The sequence below is a fragment of the Urocampus carinirostris genome, chromosome 6 (assembly GCF_059441175.1).
Source record: "Urocampus carinirostris isolate Australia breed hairy pipefish chromosome 6, RoL_Ucar_1.0, whole genome shotgun sequence".
Lineage (NCBI taxonomy): Eukaryota > Metazoa > Chordata > Actinopteri > Syngnathiformes > Syngnathidae > Urocampus > Urocampus carinirostris.
In genome coordinates this window covers 4,251,179-4,270,925 of record NC_142354.1, presented here as the reverse complement: position 1 = coordinate 4,270,925, position 19,747 = coordinate 4,251,179, and the positions used below count along the sequence as shown (strand labels likewise).

The 19,747-nt window shown below is 38.6% G+C and overlaps 1 protein-coding gene across 1 annotated transcript in view; it reads right to left on the bottom strand.

The window, feature by feature from the left end:
* The window catches only part of fer1l4 (fer-1 like family member 4), a 100,998-nt gene that overhangs the window by 37,494 nt on the left and 43,757 nt on the right, over positions 1-19,747 (bottom strand). Inside the window, exons 19-26 of the mRNA XM_088337525.1 lie at positions 19,462-19,570; positions 17,466-17,694; positions 6,709-6,841; positions 6,531-6,631; positions 6,358-6,445; positions 2,710-2,826; positions 2,477-2,629; positions 183-384 (exon numbers count right to left, since the gene is read on the bottom strand). Coding sequence (XP_088193651.1) covers positions 183-384; positions 2,477-2,629; positions 2,710-2,826; positions 6,358-6,445; positions 6,531-6,631; positions 6,709-6,841; positions 17,466-17,694; positions 19,462-19,570 — 1,132 coding nt within the window. The remainder of the gene's footprint in view (positions 1-182; positions 385-2,476; positions 2,630-2,709; positions 2,827-6,357; positions 6,446-6,530; positions 6,632-6,708; positions 6,842-17,465; positions 17,695-19,461; positions 19,571-19,747) is intronic.

Below are 19,747 nucleotides of genomic sequence, written 5' to 3'. Positions count from 1 at the left end.
TCTTCAGGTTAAAGCGCTATAGAAATGAAGTCCATTTACCAGTTACCCCAATCCCTCACGCACCCCTCTCCCTTTCACACATGCATAGTCGAACACATGCATAGTTGCACACAAAAAATAAAACACATATAAACCAAACAAAAAAACTCACCCAATTGGAGTATTACTGAACTTAGACTCACCCTGGCAGCACAAGCAGATGGGCATCTTCTTGGATGCCACTGGGACAGGTGGCGCTTCTTCCTCATCCTTCTCCGTTTCCTCATAGACAGGCAGGAACTCGTCCGGGAGTGAGCTGATGGCTTCCCTTCTGTACTTGGCCTGACCCAGCCACAAGTATGCTTCTAGCTTGGCAAAGATCTCACTGCTGGAACCCCCCGGTGACTAAAAGCCACAAAATTTCAATCACATGATCACATGAGGGTCTACAAGGCGTTCTCTGACGGCCCAAAAATATCTGAATCGTGATGTTAATTGAATTTTGTTCATAAATACTTCCAAATCAAAGTAATTCAAGTCACCAATCAAATAATTCCAGTCAGTTTCCTTTCATTGGTTCTCCCTGGTTGTTCTGCTTCCAGATGTCTACTTTCGCGTTTAAGCATTTGACCAATAACATTTCCACCATTACTTGTTGCTAGACTACCTGGGCGCCTTCAGGATTAAATTTGCTGGCTCTGGCCCATACAGTGTGCAGGGTTCATACATCCTTTTTACGGCCCAATTCAGGCACTCTTAAGCACTTTCAGGGCCAATTTTTCAATTGTTCCAGTACCTTCAAAGGAAAAAATCCAGCGGTGAATAAAAGGATGTTTTTTGTTGTTGACTTTGATGACTAAAATGAGGTCATTATCCTGCTGCTAGCACATACTTTGTGCTATTTTGAGTTGTTCCTTTCTACGATCTACAATCTTTTTGTGTCAACGGGCTACTTTAAACTGACATTAATTCTGCCATTCTGCTCCAACAATGCCTGTGAAGCTTCAGTACTTCACACTTGTTTACGAACATGGAAAGGGCTCTTTAGGTGTCGGGTAATAATGGACTTCAGTACGGAAGACAAAAAAAGAGAGAAAGAACTGTATGTATAAAAAAACGGAAAAATTAGTTTTGACTCATTTTATTGCTATTGATTGCACAAGCAGAATAAGGTTTTGTCACAATGTTTAGCCTAGATGTAAGATCTTATGCCCAAACCCAATTCCAAATTTCAGCCAGTCGGGGCTAAAATGTCAAACATGGTCAGTCTGGCTGAGCTTCTGTCTATTTTTTTTTTTTTTAATGATCGATCCATCATAGTTCTTGTCTTCATTCAGCTTTTTAAACTTGGATTTTATATAAAACCTTTTCTAAAGCACAGAGGAGCCTTTGGAGTAATAAACATTCCCCACCCTTCCCCAGCCTACCCTCTGCCAGTCTTGCTCTGTCTGAGCTCACCAAGGGGGCCACGTTTGAATGAGCAGGGCCACCACAGGACCTTGCTTTGGCAACTTCCAAACAAAAATTACTGTATTTTCTGCACTATAAGGCGCACCTCCCCAAAATAGTGTTTTGTTATATATTTTTCATCCATAAGGCACACCTGACTAATGAATTGAGACAACAGTAAGAGCTAACGTGAATAACCGTTATAAAATAGTGTGATGATTCATTTATCTCACAAGCATCACTGATCAAAATCACAAAACAACAACACATTATGCACTTTTGTTTTTTTTTCTAATCCACAAAATAGAATTGACATCCAAAATTGGATTTCACAATTGCATTCGTTTGATTTTATCAAACCAATAAACATTCTGATGGATGGATAGAATTAAACATTCCCTAATTTAGTAATATTGTAACAAATATAAACTTGAGGCACAAATCAAGGGGGGAGGGGGGCAGTACCCACCCACGGACATGTGCAGCCCTCTCAAAGAAAACTGGATGCAACAGTGAGGGCAGTCTGAGAAAAAAATAAAAAAGATGGACAAAGGAAGAAAAAAATCAACTAAAAAGTAAAAAAAAAGAAGTAAAAAAATGTAAAGAAAGAAAAAAGTAAATAGTTGGGGGGGAAATAAATTAAATAATTAAAAGGAAAAAGAGAAAAAGAAGAAGATAAAGCAAGAAAAAATGTCAAAAAGAGAAAAAAATCAAATCTACGAGAAAAAAAAACAAAAGGTGAAAAAAAATGAAATAAAGAAAAAAATGGAGAGTATTTTTTTTAAGAAATGCATTTGAAAAAAACCTACTTGTGAAACACATCCCTAAAAACACTGGAAACAGAGCTGTGCAAAAAACCTTTGGGAGTAATAACAGTTGTGCCCCCTGTGTTCATTTGATAGGCCCCACCCTGGGAATGGCCTTGTTCTTGAGTCATTTTATTCTTCATTAACAGTACTTTTACTTGAGTAAACATTTTGGCTATTCTACTCATCGCTTAGTACAGTAGGTAATAACTGTGTAATTAAAGAACAGCAACGGCCCATACCTTCATGTAGAGCGTGGTGACCCGACCACAATCCCGCCCCTTCTGATCCTCCACAAAGGAGAAAATGACAGAGTGGGCAGGGATACGGACATAAGCCAATCGTTTGCTTCCACTCAGCAACCAAAGGAAAACGTCAGGGATGGTGTTCTGCGGCTAGTTGCAAGAACAAGAACATCTTCGTTAAAATTCAATGTACAACTCCAAAGTTGGGTGACGTGACTTGCGCATTGTACCTCTTTGGCCAGGTGTCTAAGTTTGCTAAGGAGGTCTTGAACGTCCACAAGGTGCTGTTTGAGCGTTCGCCTGGTTATTTTCTGCCTTAACCTCACGGCCCGTCTGGCAACCATAACCTGGACATCATGAGGGCCACATTGAGAAAAAATTATCTCTTCGATCAATTGGTCACCTGCAGAATGTTGTCTGATTTACACAATGATTGAAGTGAATAGACTTTTAGTTTTTGTGTTATGCTGTGAGAGTACACAAAATAAGCTAAGGACCTGGATAGTTCTTATACTGAGCTCACTTTTATGCTTTAAAACATATTTCTTTTCCTCAAACAGTTCTGGTCCTTCTACAAGTGACACACCACAAACCATTATTTTCATCAAAGGACAGAAAATTGACTGTTTTGTCTATTGTCATCCAATGCAGCATTTATTGCAGTCTGGTCATCCTTGAAGGGGTTTACCTCTTGCGTGGCCCCTTCTCAAGGATTCTTATTTCCCTCATGCTGAGGTTTTTGAGTTTTTCCTTGAGACATTGCTTGATTAAGGTCTATATGGATAAATGTGAGCTGATTTGGCTATTAGGGCCACTCACGTATGGGTTCAGGGTTTTTTCTCACACATTTGGTCAATGATCTCGATTTCCCCACTTTTTCCTCCTATCGCAACTCATCCTCTTCCCTTTTTAGGTACTCGGTTCCCTTGGTTTCTTCCTAGTTCATTGTCCTAATCATTACATTCCAAGCACCCTTTTCTTCGCTCCTTGTTCTTCCGGTGCCCCAAATCCCTGCCAGCCCTTCTGAACTCTTGGATTGTTGCCTTCCTGGGTCACCGACCCCTCGCCTGCATCTTGGATCACGAGTGTGTTCTGGATACTGTTGCCTCGCTACCTTACTTGCCATGTACTAAATATCGCTTGGATAAAAGACCACCATTTACTGTATTAACCTGTGTTCCTGCAATGTACTCCCGCATCACCCCAAAGGCGTTTTTGACAGATGTTAAGTTCAAGGTATTAGTCAAAACACTTACCTTCAAATCAAAATAGGTCCTTTTATAAGTCGAACCTTACAATAAAATGACCATTTCTTTTGGAATTACATAATCACAAAAGAGTAACCGATTCCTAAAAAGGCCTCCATGATCTGTCATTTTTCAATTTTAAAATTCAAATTAATTAAACCAATCAATCGTGACCCCAAACATGTTATTTTACTTGTCATTACATCCTTAGAGAAGATTATAAGAACAACAAGAATGGTTGTGCACCATTAGAGCATCACCTGTGTTTGCAGGAGAAACCATTTTTGGCTGGCATTTCTCTTTTCTAGTTGGGTCATTGGCATATTAGAATGCAGTGTTCTCGTTTGCCCGCGTCCCTGCGTCCTAGACGCATCATTTTTGCTGGGGACGCATGGGTCAAATCAACGTTTTTACACCAAATTGTCATTATTACCCGATTACTTTTTTTTTTTTTTTTTTTTTTTTTACAAAGATTTACCGCACTCCAAACTTTTCGTCAGGCAGATCCACCATCTGCCATTGTTGTTTTGATCTTGCGCCGATCTCGGCAAACGAGATCTCGTTGCTTCGAGATGACGTCATTGTTGTGGCGGTTGTCGAGTAAAAGAGAAGTATGCCTCCGAGAAAACAGTTGGTATTGGGTGCAAATTAACAAAAAATTGGTAATTTCTTCAGTGTCGGTAATAAGTGGAAACATAACACAGAAAGTGGTAACAACGGCAATAATTCCGGCACGAAAAAACAGCGGATAAATTCTTCAGAAGACCGCGAAGGCAAGGAAAACATGTGTTTTGAAGCGAACGATTCGACGAAAGAAAATAAACAAAAGAATACTCCGAGCAAGAAAAGGACTTTTCTGCCAAAATGGACTAAATTATATTCCTGGTGACGCTATGAGGAGGTTGATAATGGATTGGACCTTAAGAAGGCATCACAACTATGGCGGGACAGCAAACCACAAAGAATATATGAATATATCGAACGGCAATGCACACCGTATACGAATCACTTTTGAGCAGGTAACATGTTTATTTTGCCTTTTTCTATTCAAATCGTATTGAAACTGTTATGCATTCTACCATAAAACTTATTTCAGCATAATAAGCTTTACGGTAGAGTGCATAACAGTTCTCAAAAGTGATTTATATACTGTGTGCTGCGTGTGCATTACCGTTCGATTACATTCACAACAAATACAAAGACGGAATGGTTTAAGTTGTATTACATTCCCAACAAATGCAAGACGAAGTGGTTTTTGTTATATGTTCGCCTTTACATTCCCATAAAGTGATATAAAAGGGAAATAAAACGAGGTAAAAGTGGTTATAGTAACGAGGGGATGCAAATCTTGGCAGGGATGCATTTCTCGGCACAACACCGGCTTCTTCGGCTCGGCTCACTAAAAGGAACCGGCTCTTTCGGGTCCTAAACGGCTCTTCAGGTTGTTTTTGCTTGTTTAATCCCAACATGTAAAACGATGCACAAAATGACTTAAAAGAAGGGGGGAATAGAACCAAAAAGAAAAAAATACCAAAATGAAAAAGTAGTTGAAAAGCTCAGAAAAAAAGAAACAAAAGGAAGAAAATAAAAGAAGGAAAAATTTAGAAAAAAGCCAGAAAAAATGAAAAGAAAGAAATGTAGGAAAAAGTAAACAGAGAACAGCTAGTAACAGCTCGGAAAAAATAAACACAATGAGGTTTTTTTTTAAACGAATTTTAAAAAGTAGAAATAAGCATGGAAATAAGAAGAACAAGTTTGTGTTGCATTCAAATAATTTCCAATTATATCAAGTGAATCTTGTTGCCAACATTATACTTCCACTAAAAAAATGTGATTAAGTACAGTTCTGTATCTTGCAACCGACTAAATAAGCCCCCCAAAATGTTAATATTATGCGACAAAATATATCAGGAAATAAAAAGAAATGGATATTTTGTGAAAGAATTGTAAGAACAAACGACGTTTGTAGGCCATACAACCTTTGCAATAGTACATGAGTCAATTCATTCAAAAGAGAAAAATAATTTTGCATTGCCGGAAAACTCAGCAAAATGTAACTTGATGTCAAGTTTTGGACATGTTTGATAATTAATTATCTTGCCACATTTGGGACTATGGTGGCTCACTGTTGTTTCAAGCGTTGCTCACCGACTTTGTGTGAACGCTCAGACCCGTGGAAAATTAGAGGGAACATTGGTTGGGACACATAGATTTTTGAGCATGCGAGTCCCTGGGACCCATCACTTTTCAGAGGTAAAATGAACACTGAGAATGGAAAACACAAACTTACTCCAAAGAAATTCAAATGTTGTTTATATTCAAACTTTTCTGGCCTGGGAGAGTGGAATGTCCATCCGGGGAAAAATGCTGAGTCAACAAGAACATAAGTACTGAGTCAGCTTTTTAGGGCTAAACTATAGCATTGAAAAAAATCTTAAAAGTTTTTCCTTTGGTGCAAGGTTTAGATCTGGGGATGTTGTAATGGAGGTCTGTGCAGCCCTTTTAAAAATGTTGTGATCAAGGGCAATGCAAATAAACATGACTTGACTTAATCAGGATCTAAACTACCCTTTCAGAGATTTCCTTTTAATGTATTTTAAAAGCATTTTCAAAAATTTTACAGTGCCTTACCAAATTCTTCTTGATAAATTCTTTCCTGCGAGCGTCCAAATTGTTGGGACGAAATTGAGCACGACGGTCTGAGAACAACCCAAACTGTCTTTGTTAAATGGATTGAAAAACAATAATGGTGAGACTTGATTTGTGAAAGGAAATATCAGATTCCACTACAGGCGGCCGCTGACTTGCAAGAAGTGACCAGTTCCATAAGAACATGCACCAGACGTTCCTTCACGTTGCTGCGAGGCCTGCGCGCGAGCCGCTCCACATCGTCCAAACCTATCTCCTTAATAGTTCAAGATAGACACCCTGTATGACTCAAATAATATACGTTTTAAACCGCTAGTCAGCATGTCACCTCACCAGTCTGTCGGCCATCTTGCTGAGCCAGTTGGCCTGATATAAACGAAAGCTGTGGTCTTCAAATTGGCTCCAGACAAACAAGCACGGCTTGCGTTTCTCATAGGGGGCCTGCAGCGGGATGCACTGGAACGATCTAACATAGGTGTGGAATACAGGTAATACACAATAGATTAGGCCAAAATCAGAATTAACGTTTATTTTCGTTGTATTTCTACAACGCGATTACAGTTGCACTCCAGTCGGCAAAAAAAATTACAATATAAAGACTAATGAACAGAAAAAACGTGAGTTCACTTCTTGTACAAAGTATTTACGTACAGAATAAGAACTATAGACAACCGAAATATTTTACTTGAACCGGGTGAAATTGCACTTAAAACTGTAACAGTCAAAGTGAAAACGGAAAAGTGTAAATATGTACAGTATGATGTAAAACCTTTAACAGTACAAAAATAAATTAAGTAAAGAATTCCTTTGCAATAAAATACTGCATAACTGTTTTAGAATTAACACTGTACATAACCTGGATATTACAAATATGACACCGTAATTAGACATTGTTCCTAACCCAGATAAATGTTCATATACATTCTTATTCCAAAACTGATTTTTTTTTTTCAATTGGGCAGACAACGTGTCATTTTCATCCCCACAATTATGCAAATATGTTGCAAAATATTCCACGTGCCGGGGAATCGAGAAATTTACTGTCAGAGTTAACCCATCAGGTTTGTTTACTGTAAAGCTGTGATGTCATTGAAAGAACACAAAACTTTCAAAATAGCAAATCCCATTAACACAACATGTGAGGCCAGCTCTAAAACAGACAGCGGTGATAATGAACAGCAATTGCAAAACGATAATTTCAGTTTGTTGTGTGTTTTTGTTTGTGTTTTTTGTTGCACATCGCTGTCCGGCTAGCTGTTTTGTTTGCTCCTGGTTGGCTTTTGTTGGCTGCCCACCGCATGTTGTTTTGCCAGCTGTTAGGATTGTATAATTATATTTATCCTACAGTTGACATTTAATATGTTATATGTGTTCTCAGCCATTTTTGAAGAGTTCTCAGCCCGTAAACTAAACTCCAGGGCCATGAGTTGTGTTATGTACAGACTGTGTTTTGTTCTCACATACCAACGGATGTATGCTGACCTATGACCTCTTCATGCCATAACTCAAGATTGTTTTTCACCAAAGAGCCTGGGAAAAAGGAGTTTCCCAGGACCAAGGTCACCTGTCATCATTGGATGGAAAGCAGACCTTCGAAAGAAGACTAATCAACTCTACGTAGCAAAGGCAAAAACTGAATATTAGAAGGGAGGTTTTTCGAGGAGACTCTCAGAGCCAGAGCCGAGCCGAGCCAGAGCGCAGCAAGCAGGGCAGAGCGAGCGAAAAGATGTCTAACAACGGAATGTCGGCGGTTCTCAATATGATGATTAATAAAGTAACTAATTATAAAGAACCGATTCTCTTTGTCCTATATTGCAGAGCGTTTTATTATAAATGTTGGAAACGTGAACCTAACATTTAATTGGTCCTTCGAAACCGGATTCCAAGATACCAGACGATTCCAGGACGCGAGAGGAAAATCCAGCAAAGACTGTGGCCACAGCATAAAGACCCTTTTTCCGGGACTGGACCTTCCCTCGCGGGCTGGGATCTGACGGTTGACGGAAAGCCAAGGACTTAGAGAATCGTGAGTAAAATTTATTCGTAACATTGTGTGCATGTAGATAACCGGTAAAAGAAATTGACTCGCGAGCGGGGGGGGGGTAGATTCTTAAGGTTTAAGAATCCTCCGTCGAAAAGATTAAGAATAAAATCTTAACAGAGACAAAGATTAAAGAATCCTCCGTTGAAAACGAAAATTACGGTGGGCAGATTCTTAACAGAAAAACCCTGACAATTCTAGACTCTATCAGGTAAATAGTTTTCAGACAGTTAAAATTCCGCGGGAGGTGTGGACTCCCCTAACCCAGCGCTTTAAAGTTAGTTAAATTTCACAAGGATGTGCGGAGTCCTCTGTCAACTGAAAATAAGTGGAAAAAAAAAAAAATAAGAACAAGCGATGTAAGAACGTGATCACGATAAAAAACAAGACGTCTGTGTGATTGAGAAAGAGCGAATGAAATATAAAGTTGCCCCTGGGCAATTGTATTTTATAAAAAAAAAAAAAAAATGAGCTATTTAGATGCGTTAAATCAAAAGAATGCCAGAATAATACCGAAAAAGATAAAATATTCCTGTTTTCAGTTCAAAAAATTGGTAAAAAAGGACTGGGAAGAATAGGAAAAATCTAATTGAGTGAATTGAAATACACTAATTTGAGATAAGGGCATTTTTATACCAAAAAATATTGAAAAAATTGTTTATAAATACTTTTTTTCTCTTTCAATGAAAATGGAAAAAATTGATTGAGTGAAATTCAAATGAGTAAGATAACTCATAAATAAATAGATGCCATTTTCACATTAAATAGGTGAAGCTAAAATAGTAGATTTAATTGGTTTAAAGAAAAAAAAAAAAAAAAAAAGGGAGAGAGAAACATAAAGGGGAAAGTTAATTAAATATTAAGAGAGATAATTTGGTGAAAATTAAGTGAGACTAACCTTAATACAATAGATTGGAAAAAAAAAACCTTACTTTTTCAACATTGAACTGTTTTAAATCTAGAGTAAGTAAATGGGTAGAGTGGAGCACATTATAGAGTGCTTTTGAAGATCTTCATTGACTTGAAATGCGTTGTTTAGATGCAAACCATTTGCGATTTATGGCATTACCTTTGTGGAAATACCGTAATGTATCCTAAAAAGGAGGATAACGAATATACAGGGCCATATAGTGAACCGCGTCGATTAAAGGGAGGAAGAGCAGGCACACAGTAATATGCCTCGCTCCACGCCGCCCCCACAATATGCCAAATCATTCACATGCGCTAACACCCCCCAGGCCATTTACCCACTTCCGAGGAGAAGCCGTGAAGAGGGTAGGGTTTTACCGCCCGATTCTCAATGGCTAAAAGGCCAAGTGGACCCCCTTATTGACAGAGTAAAAATAGATATAGACAACGAGAAACTGATTAATCCTGAGTAGGTCAGATCATGGGTCATAGCACGGCCTTGGCAGTGATTAATTAAAAAGGGAGTTATTTTTCTGGGTTGAATAATGGTTTTAAATCTAGAAGGGAGATTCACACGTGACACCGAGCAAGCTGTGAATAATTAAAAAAAAAAAAAAAAGAGGTGAATATGAGGACGCAGGAATTAAGTGGACACTAAATTAAGGAGAAGATAAAGTTATAGTGAAACAATATTTACACAGAAATATTTGCATGTAAGATGTTACATACAGTTGAGATTTGTGTAATATGCATTTGGTGAAAAATAGTCAAAACATGTGACAGTAATTTTATAGATAAGCTATAAAAATAAAAGAAAATTATATAAAGGATGAAAATCTATTTGAAGGCAAATGAACATAGACATAACATATTGTTTTGCTTTAGAACAAGAAATGAGAGAATTGCAAAGTATTACAATAATAAATTCGACTACAAAAATACTGTAGTGATACAAAAACTACACTATTTTGTTGCCATAATGAGAAATATTATAGACTAAAAAAAAAAAAATATATATATATATATTAGTGAACTATCGTGAAAACACTGCAAAGGAAGGAAACGTTTGATTTTACAGCAAAAGTGTTGCTCTAACGATGTTTTTGAGTTTCAGAATTTTGGTTCTTGTCTCATTTGGACTCAACAATCCGCTGAGGAGAAAATGGAGGAACGGTGAGGAAAAAAAAGTAGCATTACTAACGATGATGAAGATATTTGAATGGGATGAACGATGGAATTTTTATGATATTAAAGGAATATGTCAACAATAAAGGCGTTACAGGTGAGAACCAGAAAAGTTTTGTGTTCATATTCGGCCGGTATGAACCATAACTATGATAAGTAGATCTCATCTTGTTGGAATCCATCACAGCGATCATCGAGCAGCGATTGGAGGACACCCTGAACTGGTTGCAAGCCAATTGCAGGGCACACAAAGATAGACAATTCACTAGCTCATTCACACATAGGGACAATTTGGACCAGTCAGTCCACTTGAAATGCATGTTTTTTGAAAGAGGAAAGTAAACCGTAACAATGAGAGCATGCAGGCTGGCTTGGAACACACACACCTGTTCCCAGGTCCTTAGTAATGCCGCACACGTGTTGGCCACTGCGCCACCGTGCTGCACACACATATATAATATATATCTCATCTCATCTCAGCAGCTGCACCGCTTATCCTCAGTAGGGTCTCGGGGGTGCTGGAGCCCATCCCAGCAATCATCAGGCAGTGGGCAAGAGACACCCTGATATATATGATTTTTTTTTTTAACTGAACTATCAATAATGATAATATGATAGGAATTTTGAATTCCGTGTACTAGCTTGCTAAAAGATTTATAGATCTTGGCAGAACCCCTGAAATTTAGTGATACAAAGATCGAACTTATAAATCGGTAACAAAATAGTAGATATCTGCGTATTCATTCAGTTTTGATCATCGAATTATTAATTTATTTTCTGCATTTGTTGATGGTGATTGCGAATAACGGGCTTGTCTTTTTCCATTTTTCTACTTTCTGTACTTCTTTCTTTAACATCTTAGTACAACATAATTCGTGATATCAATCATCAAAGCAAATGAGCCGTTTGAAAGCAAGCTCTCTTTGATGAATTGAACAAGGAAAAAAGCCGTTTGTCTAATAAAAAGACTGACCTTCACTCGACAAGAATTACCAACAACAATGACGTAATCTCGAAGCGACGAGATCTCGTTAGCTAAGATCGGCGTGCAGGAAAATAAAACTCGTATATAACAAAACCAAATTAACGATTAGGATTGTAATGTGTTAAATCTTTGTTAAAGAGTAAACTAAATGATAATGAAAATTTAAAGGAAAAAAAAAAAGTTGCGTACCCAGCATAAATGATGCGTCTTGGACAGGTAAGCGGGAAAATGAAAACACTGAGTGTATAATACAAGATAATTATACAGAATAGTATAAAAAGAAAGAATATTTGAGTGAACAACTAATCATTTTTCGTTAAAAATGCGAATAGCAAAGGGTAATAACTTTAAGACGTGTAGTTTTGCTCTTAATAAAGAAAGGACGATTAAAGCAATGAAGCTGACTAAAAATGGTCCATAATTTTAGTGTCAATCTTCTTGTTCGTAAATGGACAAATTCAAAAGAGGCGTAAGACGTAAAAAGATTATTTCCTTAGTTGTTCTCGTATTACAGAAAAGAAAATTCGAGACTAGAAATAATTAATAACGTAGCTGAAGCTATTTCAGTCAATGAATGAAATGATTCTTTTAAACAAAGGAAAAAAAGAAAAGTATTAATAGTCGGACCAGATCATGTTGATCTGTATAGCCTTGATCACAAGGGATCTCGAAGGGCTGCATAGAACATAGACTAATGCGTAGAAGCAAAGATTGTTGCGCAGAATAAAAGATATGAATGAACAAAATAAATACACTCAACAAAATGGTTCATGAGTGACGGGTATGTATTGCTCTATATTGAATCAATAACAAAAGATTGATTATGATTACAGAGAGAAGAAAATACAATTAGAAAAGTTATGACATTAAGTTCGATTTGGCATTTTTAGAGATTTTTTAGATCTTTTGAGATTTTTGATGTTTAGATAGTGTGTGGGTTTGGAATTTTGACAAATTTAGCCCAAAGGACAATGATTACACACTGATTTTTTTTTTTTTGAATGAGTGTTACGATTGACAAAGTGATAAGCAAATGTGTAACAAATACTGACTTATGGTTTGGTTAAGTTAAAAAGGGAACGGTTTCTATGGAAGAGCATTTTTACAGTAGAAGACAATAAGAAATTGATCAATCTTGAAGAGAGTCATAGGAAATAAAAGTAACGGATTAGTTGATTTCGAGACATATCGGGCTAATTTAAGAATAATTGCATGGGAAATAAATGGGTAGAAATTGATTAAACTAAGATAATGTCTACTAGTACTTAAATTTAGAGAAAAATTTAAGACATAGAATAATCCGGCCCATTTACTAAAAAAATCCCACTACGTAAGCACAGTGGAATTAACGAGACTCTCAAGTGCCAGTGAATTCCGCAAAAAGACTCTTTCTAAGTCTCCAAAGGACATATAAATCTGTCAAAAAGAGGCCATGGACTAATTTGCTGAAAGAGCCAAAGACATCAGTCATCCATTGTCTGCGCCGCTTATCAACAGCGAGGCCAAGGGAGTGATATGGAGCACATCCCAGCTACGCTCATAAACAACGAGCTCACGGGAGTGTGGGGGTAACACACACGGCGAGACGTAAAGTGTTGGGCCTGCGGTCGAAAGGTCACATGTCCTTTGAATGTGAAGAAGAAAGCTCTGCTGAGCAACACCAAACAGCGTGACTAGGCCAAGATAGTATTCAGACATAAAGTCAAATAGATAGATAGATAGATACTTTGTTCATCCCCGAAGGGAAATTCACATTTCCAGCAGCATCCCTGAGCTGAGAACAAACAATCGAGAACAATCGAAAATAACACGGGAGCTGCTGGAGTGGCTGCCATTCGTGACGGCGCCGGAAGAAACGATTCAATTTGAATCATGTACAAACAAACAAACAAAATATTATTGCATATGGTAGCAGTTCTTTTATCGAGCAAAATATAGAGTGGTTTTCGAGTGCCCTTTTGGAAACAAATGAAAATCATGGAACTTCAATGGACGCTCAGATGCCAATTTTTGAACGCTCATTGCAAATCCTGTTGCGTTTTTGCTTTGGAAAATAATTGTTCATAAGTATGAAACTGATTGTGCTTACTTGAATAATGATTTGTGTTTATGGTAACTGTGTGTACAAAATAATGTATGCCATAGCAGCAGTATTCTTACCTGACCCACTCAAGTCACTGTTTAAACAGCATAACTGGCTTATGGATAGATGCGTACCGCATATCTCGTTGTGCAAAAAGAAGAGCATCAAATGGCAAGACTTGGAAAAATTAGTGTACAAAGGAGAAAGGCTCTTTTCTGGTCGGTGACAGTGCAGTCAGAAGTACACTTAATAGAAGAACAAGAATGACAAATCTTTTTAACCGGAGAGGACGAGGAATTCCCGAGAAATTATGGTCTCAGGGGCCTACTGACGTGGGCCTTGTAAAAGGGGCATCTCCTGTAGTAGTCAGACCAAAAACAGAGCATCGCCCTAGAATAAAACAATATCCACTCAAGCCAGATGCTATGGCTGGGATACAACCAGTGATTGAAAATTTAATAAAAGCAGAGGTGTTAGTGGAATGTGCCGACTCCCCAGTAAACACGCCACAACATGCACTCTTGGTTAATATCGTGGACCTATAACAACTCTGTGACAGTGACTGTGCCACCAAATGCCACCATTGTGATGTCCATACCGATAACCTCTTTAAAAGGGTTCCAGTGAGGCAGTCTAGGGAGACAGCCAACACATATTACTGGGCAAGGGTGGGAGGAGTACTGGTGGTACGTGTTTGGACACGGAGCGTTCCAAGGGTGGGAGTATTTGGTTATAACGGAAGCAGGGGAGTACTGGACCCCAGGGGACAGCTCTGAGGCCCAGTATTTCAAAAAATCGGGTTAAATTGCAGCATCAAGGAAGCAATTTACAACTGACTATAACCGTTACAAACCAGACAATTCGACCTCCGGGATCAGATTTTTTTTAACAGCACGTGCTGGGGTTTCACGTTATGGGCCTGGTCCTCGGGCATGGACCCCTTTTTCCCGGTCGTAGTGTGTGTAAATGACAGTATGAAATCGACTGATCAGCCAAAATTAAGTAACTACTCTGTAACGACAAATATCACATCAGTAAGCATGTCAGTCGAAGACATTGATGTGTGGTTCAAAGTTACCACAGGAATTTCAAGGATAGATAACAACTGGTTGCTAATGGCTGAGCAGGCGGCACATGCTGTCATGAATGATTGTGTTGTGTGTAGTCTGAATGATATACAATGTCACCGAATGTTGACAGTCAATATAACATTTAAACCACTCTCCCGGAGTGACATCTGGTGGTGGTGTGGAGAAGACAAGTTGTATGATAGACTACCGTACAATACCACGGGATTGTGTGCATCTGTGTCTCTTATTTTACCTGTGTCTATAACCGCCACCACAATCCCTGAATTGCTAACATCTGTGAAGAGCTTGTTACCACATGCATGGAAAAGTAAAGGTCTACCTATGCCTGGAGTGACAATGATCCTACATACATCGACAGTATCGGTGTTCCAAGAGGCGTACCAGATGAATACAAATTAGCAGATCAAGTAGCAGCGGGTTTTGAATCTTTGATTTGTTATTGGTGTACAATTAATAAAAATGTTGACAGAATAAACTATATCCATTTCAATGTGCAGAAGTTAGGAAACAAAACAGAACAAGGTTTCTCCGCCATACACGAGCAACTCTCTGCTACCTCCCTCATGGCTTTCCAGAACCGGATTGCTGTTGATATGCTACTGGCTGAAAAGGGAGGGGTCTGTTCTATCTTTGGTGACCAATGTTGCACGTTCATACCGAACAACACGGCAGCAGACGGAAGTCTGACAAAGGCCCTGGAAGGCCTCAGGTCACTTAACAACAAGATGAAAGACCACTCAGGAGTTGACACATCAATGTGGGATGGTTTTGGAGATACGTTTGGGAAATATAAAAAATATTAATATATGGCTATAGCCGTTTTTGCGGCAATTCTCACATTGTGTGGATGTTGTTGTATTCCGTGCATAAGAACATTGCTAATGAGACTAATTACAACAGCTCTTGCCCCAATGCAGGCAAAGATGGTACCTTTGTATGCTCTGTTGCCCTCGGACACCGATGCTGACGATGACTCTGGCAATTACCATAAAAATGACGATGGTGAAAATTGTAATGACACAAATGTTGATGATGATTGCCTGTCTCTGCATTTTCATGATTTTTACTCAGATCCTGGTCATTATGACGACAACCTCTAAGTGTAACAACTGTGTTGTATTCATGATTTCTCTGTTGAAAATCGTATTGCGAAATGACAGTTGAATGAAGTATTATATCAACTGTAGGATAAAGAGGAGGGAAATGTTAGGATTGTATAATTATATTTATCCTACAGTTGACATTTAATATGTTATATGTGTTCTCAGCCATTTTTGAAGAGTTCTCAGCCCGTAAACTAAACTCCAGGGCCATGAGTTGTGTTATGTACAGACTGTGTTTTGTTCTCACATACCAACGGATGTATGCTGACCTATGACCTCTTCATGCCATAACTCAAGATTGTTTTTCACCAAAGAGCCTGGGAAAAAGGAGTTTCCCAGGACCAAGGTCACCTGTCATCATTGGATGGAAAGCAGACCTTCGAAAGAAGACTAATCAACTCTACGTAGCAAAGGCAAAAACTGAATATTAGAAGGGAGGTTTTTCGAGGAGACTCTCAGAGCCAGAGCCGAGCCGAGCCAGAGCGCAGCAAGCAGGGCAGAGCGAGCGAAAAGATGTCTAACAACGGAATGTCGGCGGTTCTCAATATGATGATTAATAAAGTAACTAATTATAAAGAACCGATTCTCTTTGTCCTATATTGCAGAGCGTTTTATTATAAATGTTGGAAACGTGAACCTAACACCAGCTTGCATCCCATTAGCGCTGGTTTTGCCGTTTTCTTAGGTTCGTTTATTTTCGGCTGGTTTGCATTTGTTGCTGTAGCCAATGTCACTTTTTGTTGTTCTGCTTGGAGGGAGGTGATTATGGCTATTTGTGTTTTTCGCCACATTTGTTGCGGTTGTCATAATTTTATCTGGCTACCTCCCCATTAGCGTTTGGGTTTTTGGTCAGCCAGCCTCGCATAGTTCCATTACTGCAGCGGCCGCCTTTTGCGGATCTGCCCTCCGTGGGGGATCCTCGTGTGTTTATTTTTTATTTTTTTTGCAAGTTAGCCCTGTTTTAGCTGCTTGCCCTTTGGTGATGACAAAGGCAAGACATGGTTTCTTCAAAATGCATTATCTGTCATGATTAGTGATTTAGATCACCTGTGCCCGCTCATTTGGCGCCAGCTTCTGCGGGCTACCTGATTGGTTCCCTGTCCTTTTTTAAGCCCAGTCCTATCACTCTCAGGTTGTCAATCTGTCAGCGAACCTCTGTTGTTACAAGGCAAGCATTTTTGACCCTGACTCCCACCTGTCCCATTTTTGCACCCGTTTTTCCACCTGTGCGTTCCTGATCTCCCCATTTGTCTCCGGCTACAACCTGTTTTCGATCGCGACCACGTCTGCTCTCCCGTCCCGGCTTACAACCCAATTTTGATCCCGACCACGTCTGCTCTCCCGTCCCGGCTTACGACCCATTTTTTATCCCGAACACATTTTTGCTCTCCTGTTTTTCTGTCCCTTGCCTGGCCATCTCCCGCTACGGAAGATCCACTTCCGTATTTGGAGCAAGATCCGATTGCGAAAGCGACCTGCCTTCCGCGTCCAGCGGATGGCAGGCACTGCCCTTCCTCTTTCTATCAATAAACTTGTTGTTAACGTTACACGATTGGGTCCACCCTTTGTTCTGGACGTGACATTATCTCGGAAAAGAATTGTAATATACTGATAAAATATATATCTATTTTAAACAAAAACACTCCTCATGAAATTGGCAACTTATAGAGACAGAAAAGGTGTGAATACTCACCTGTCGTACTCTGTAGGCTGAGGTCTCATAGGCTCGGACACGGATCTGTACTCCAGTCCTGGGCTCAGCACCATCTCCCTGTCAAGCTCCTCCTCCGACTCCAGAAGCCCTTGCGACTCCTCACTAAGATCTTCCTGGCTTTGTCTCAGCTCTTCTCGGCTTCGTCGTAACTCTTCCTTGGTTTGCCTCTTCTTGGACACCCTGGCTTTGACTGCCTTACCATAGTTTCCTGATGGAAACAGTGCAATTTACAATTTGAGGCTGATTGTTCTTAAGGGGAAAAAAGGGTTAGTGGTACCCTAAAACAATAAAAGGTGCGGATGCTAAGAAAAAGATCTTCAATACGTAATAAAGGGCATCGCACACTCAGGTGGCAGTGGTCAGAAGACAATCATCTCCAAAGTTGTGGTACCATTCAATCAAGGGGCGACAGCCAGTGGCAAAGACCTACTGTATTTTCTGAACGCACCTAAAAACCCCAATTTGACCGGATATTTGAAAGTGCGCCAAATAACCAGGTTTGGGGCCTAAAGTCCCTCTCCTTCTTCAAGAGATGGCAGCATTATTTAATTTTCCAGTTCCCTTCACCATTCCCCTTCCCAGGTGCCTTCAATCAGACAATTAACCACGTCTACCTTCCAAGACCTTCCTTACCAGCCATCTTTTTAAAGTTACTCCAAAAACTCCTTTTCCAGACTTTCGCAAACCCAAGATTCCTTCCCAAGTTTCCCCTTCTCGGCAGTCCCTGTTCCAATCTCCCTGATCTAGAGTGAATTCCTTTTTTGTTTTGAATAACTGATTGGGGTTTGACCATATCCCCGTTTTATGTCTCCTTGAGCCCTGGATTTGGGTCTGTCCGACATCCCGTGACACTACGATATTTTCCTGTCAACCGGCTGGTATAAACTGACATGAATTCCGCCATTCTGCCTCTGTTAAGGCAAAACGCACACAGCTTGACTTTGTCACACTTGTTTACATAACACGGCAAGGGGTCTATAGACACAGAGATGGAGAAGCAGAGAGACTGTTCAAACAGACTGCAGAACACAATGCATAATGCAAATCATCAGTGACAGAGCGAGACGTGATATATATATATATATATATATATATATATATATATATATATATATATATATATATATATATATATATACTGTATATACTGTATATACATATGTATGTATGTGTATGTATGTATGTATGTATATGTATATGTGTATGTGTATATATATATATATATATATATATATATATATATTGGGTAGGGTTACTTTAACTGGATTACTTTCAATTACTTTTGGATTACTCCAATACCAAATATGCTAATAAAAGACCAAAGAAACTAAATATCAATAAAACTACTAAATTTTGTGCAGGCTTGGGGAGTAACGGAATACATGGAACGGCAAAAATGATGTTGGTAAGCTGTTTGGATTTATTTTCATTTTGATCAAAGAGATCAAAGCCAGGAGAGAAAGCTCACCACGTGTTGTGAGTCATATTTGTATTCATATTTAGTTTCTTTTGTCTTTTATTAGCATATTTGGTATTGGAGTAATCCAAAAGTAATTGAAAGTAATCCAGTTAAAGTAACCCTAACCAACCCTGTGTATATATATATATATATATACTGGTATATATATATATATATATATATATATATATATATATATATATATATATATATATATATATATATATATATACAGGTATATATATATATATATATATATATATATATATATATATATATATATATATATATACAGGTATATATATATATATATATATATATATATATATATATATATGGCCAGCTTTGCTGATCTACTCGAAACACACAGTTTGTACAGGAAAAAAACTTGTCTAAAAAAGGCTTTGCCGAAATGTCAATCAAATAAATCTTTTAACATCTGCCACTTGAGTATGTGATTTATTTATTTTTTGCATATTGAAGACTGTTCTGTCATTATTAAGTTATTATTTGTACCTATGGAGAGTTCAAAGGTCATGGGCCTGGTGCCAACAGATGGATCAATCATGGTGACCTCAAACAAGGACACAAAGAGCAGAAAGTCTTGTCTCTCTCCCAGGAAACCCTGCATGAACACAAATCTGCAGATTAATTCATAGTTAATTTGTGCCTCTGTGTACCCTAAAACCCTATTTGAGCAACATGAGTATTTTAGGAATTTCGATTTACATTCTTGTACATCTATCAGCATAACCAAGCCACTTCCGTAGAATGTCTTATTAACAGAGTTTGTTCCCCTTTC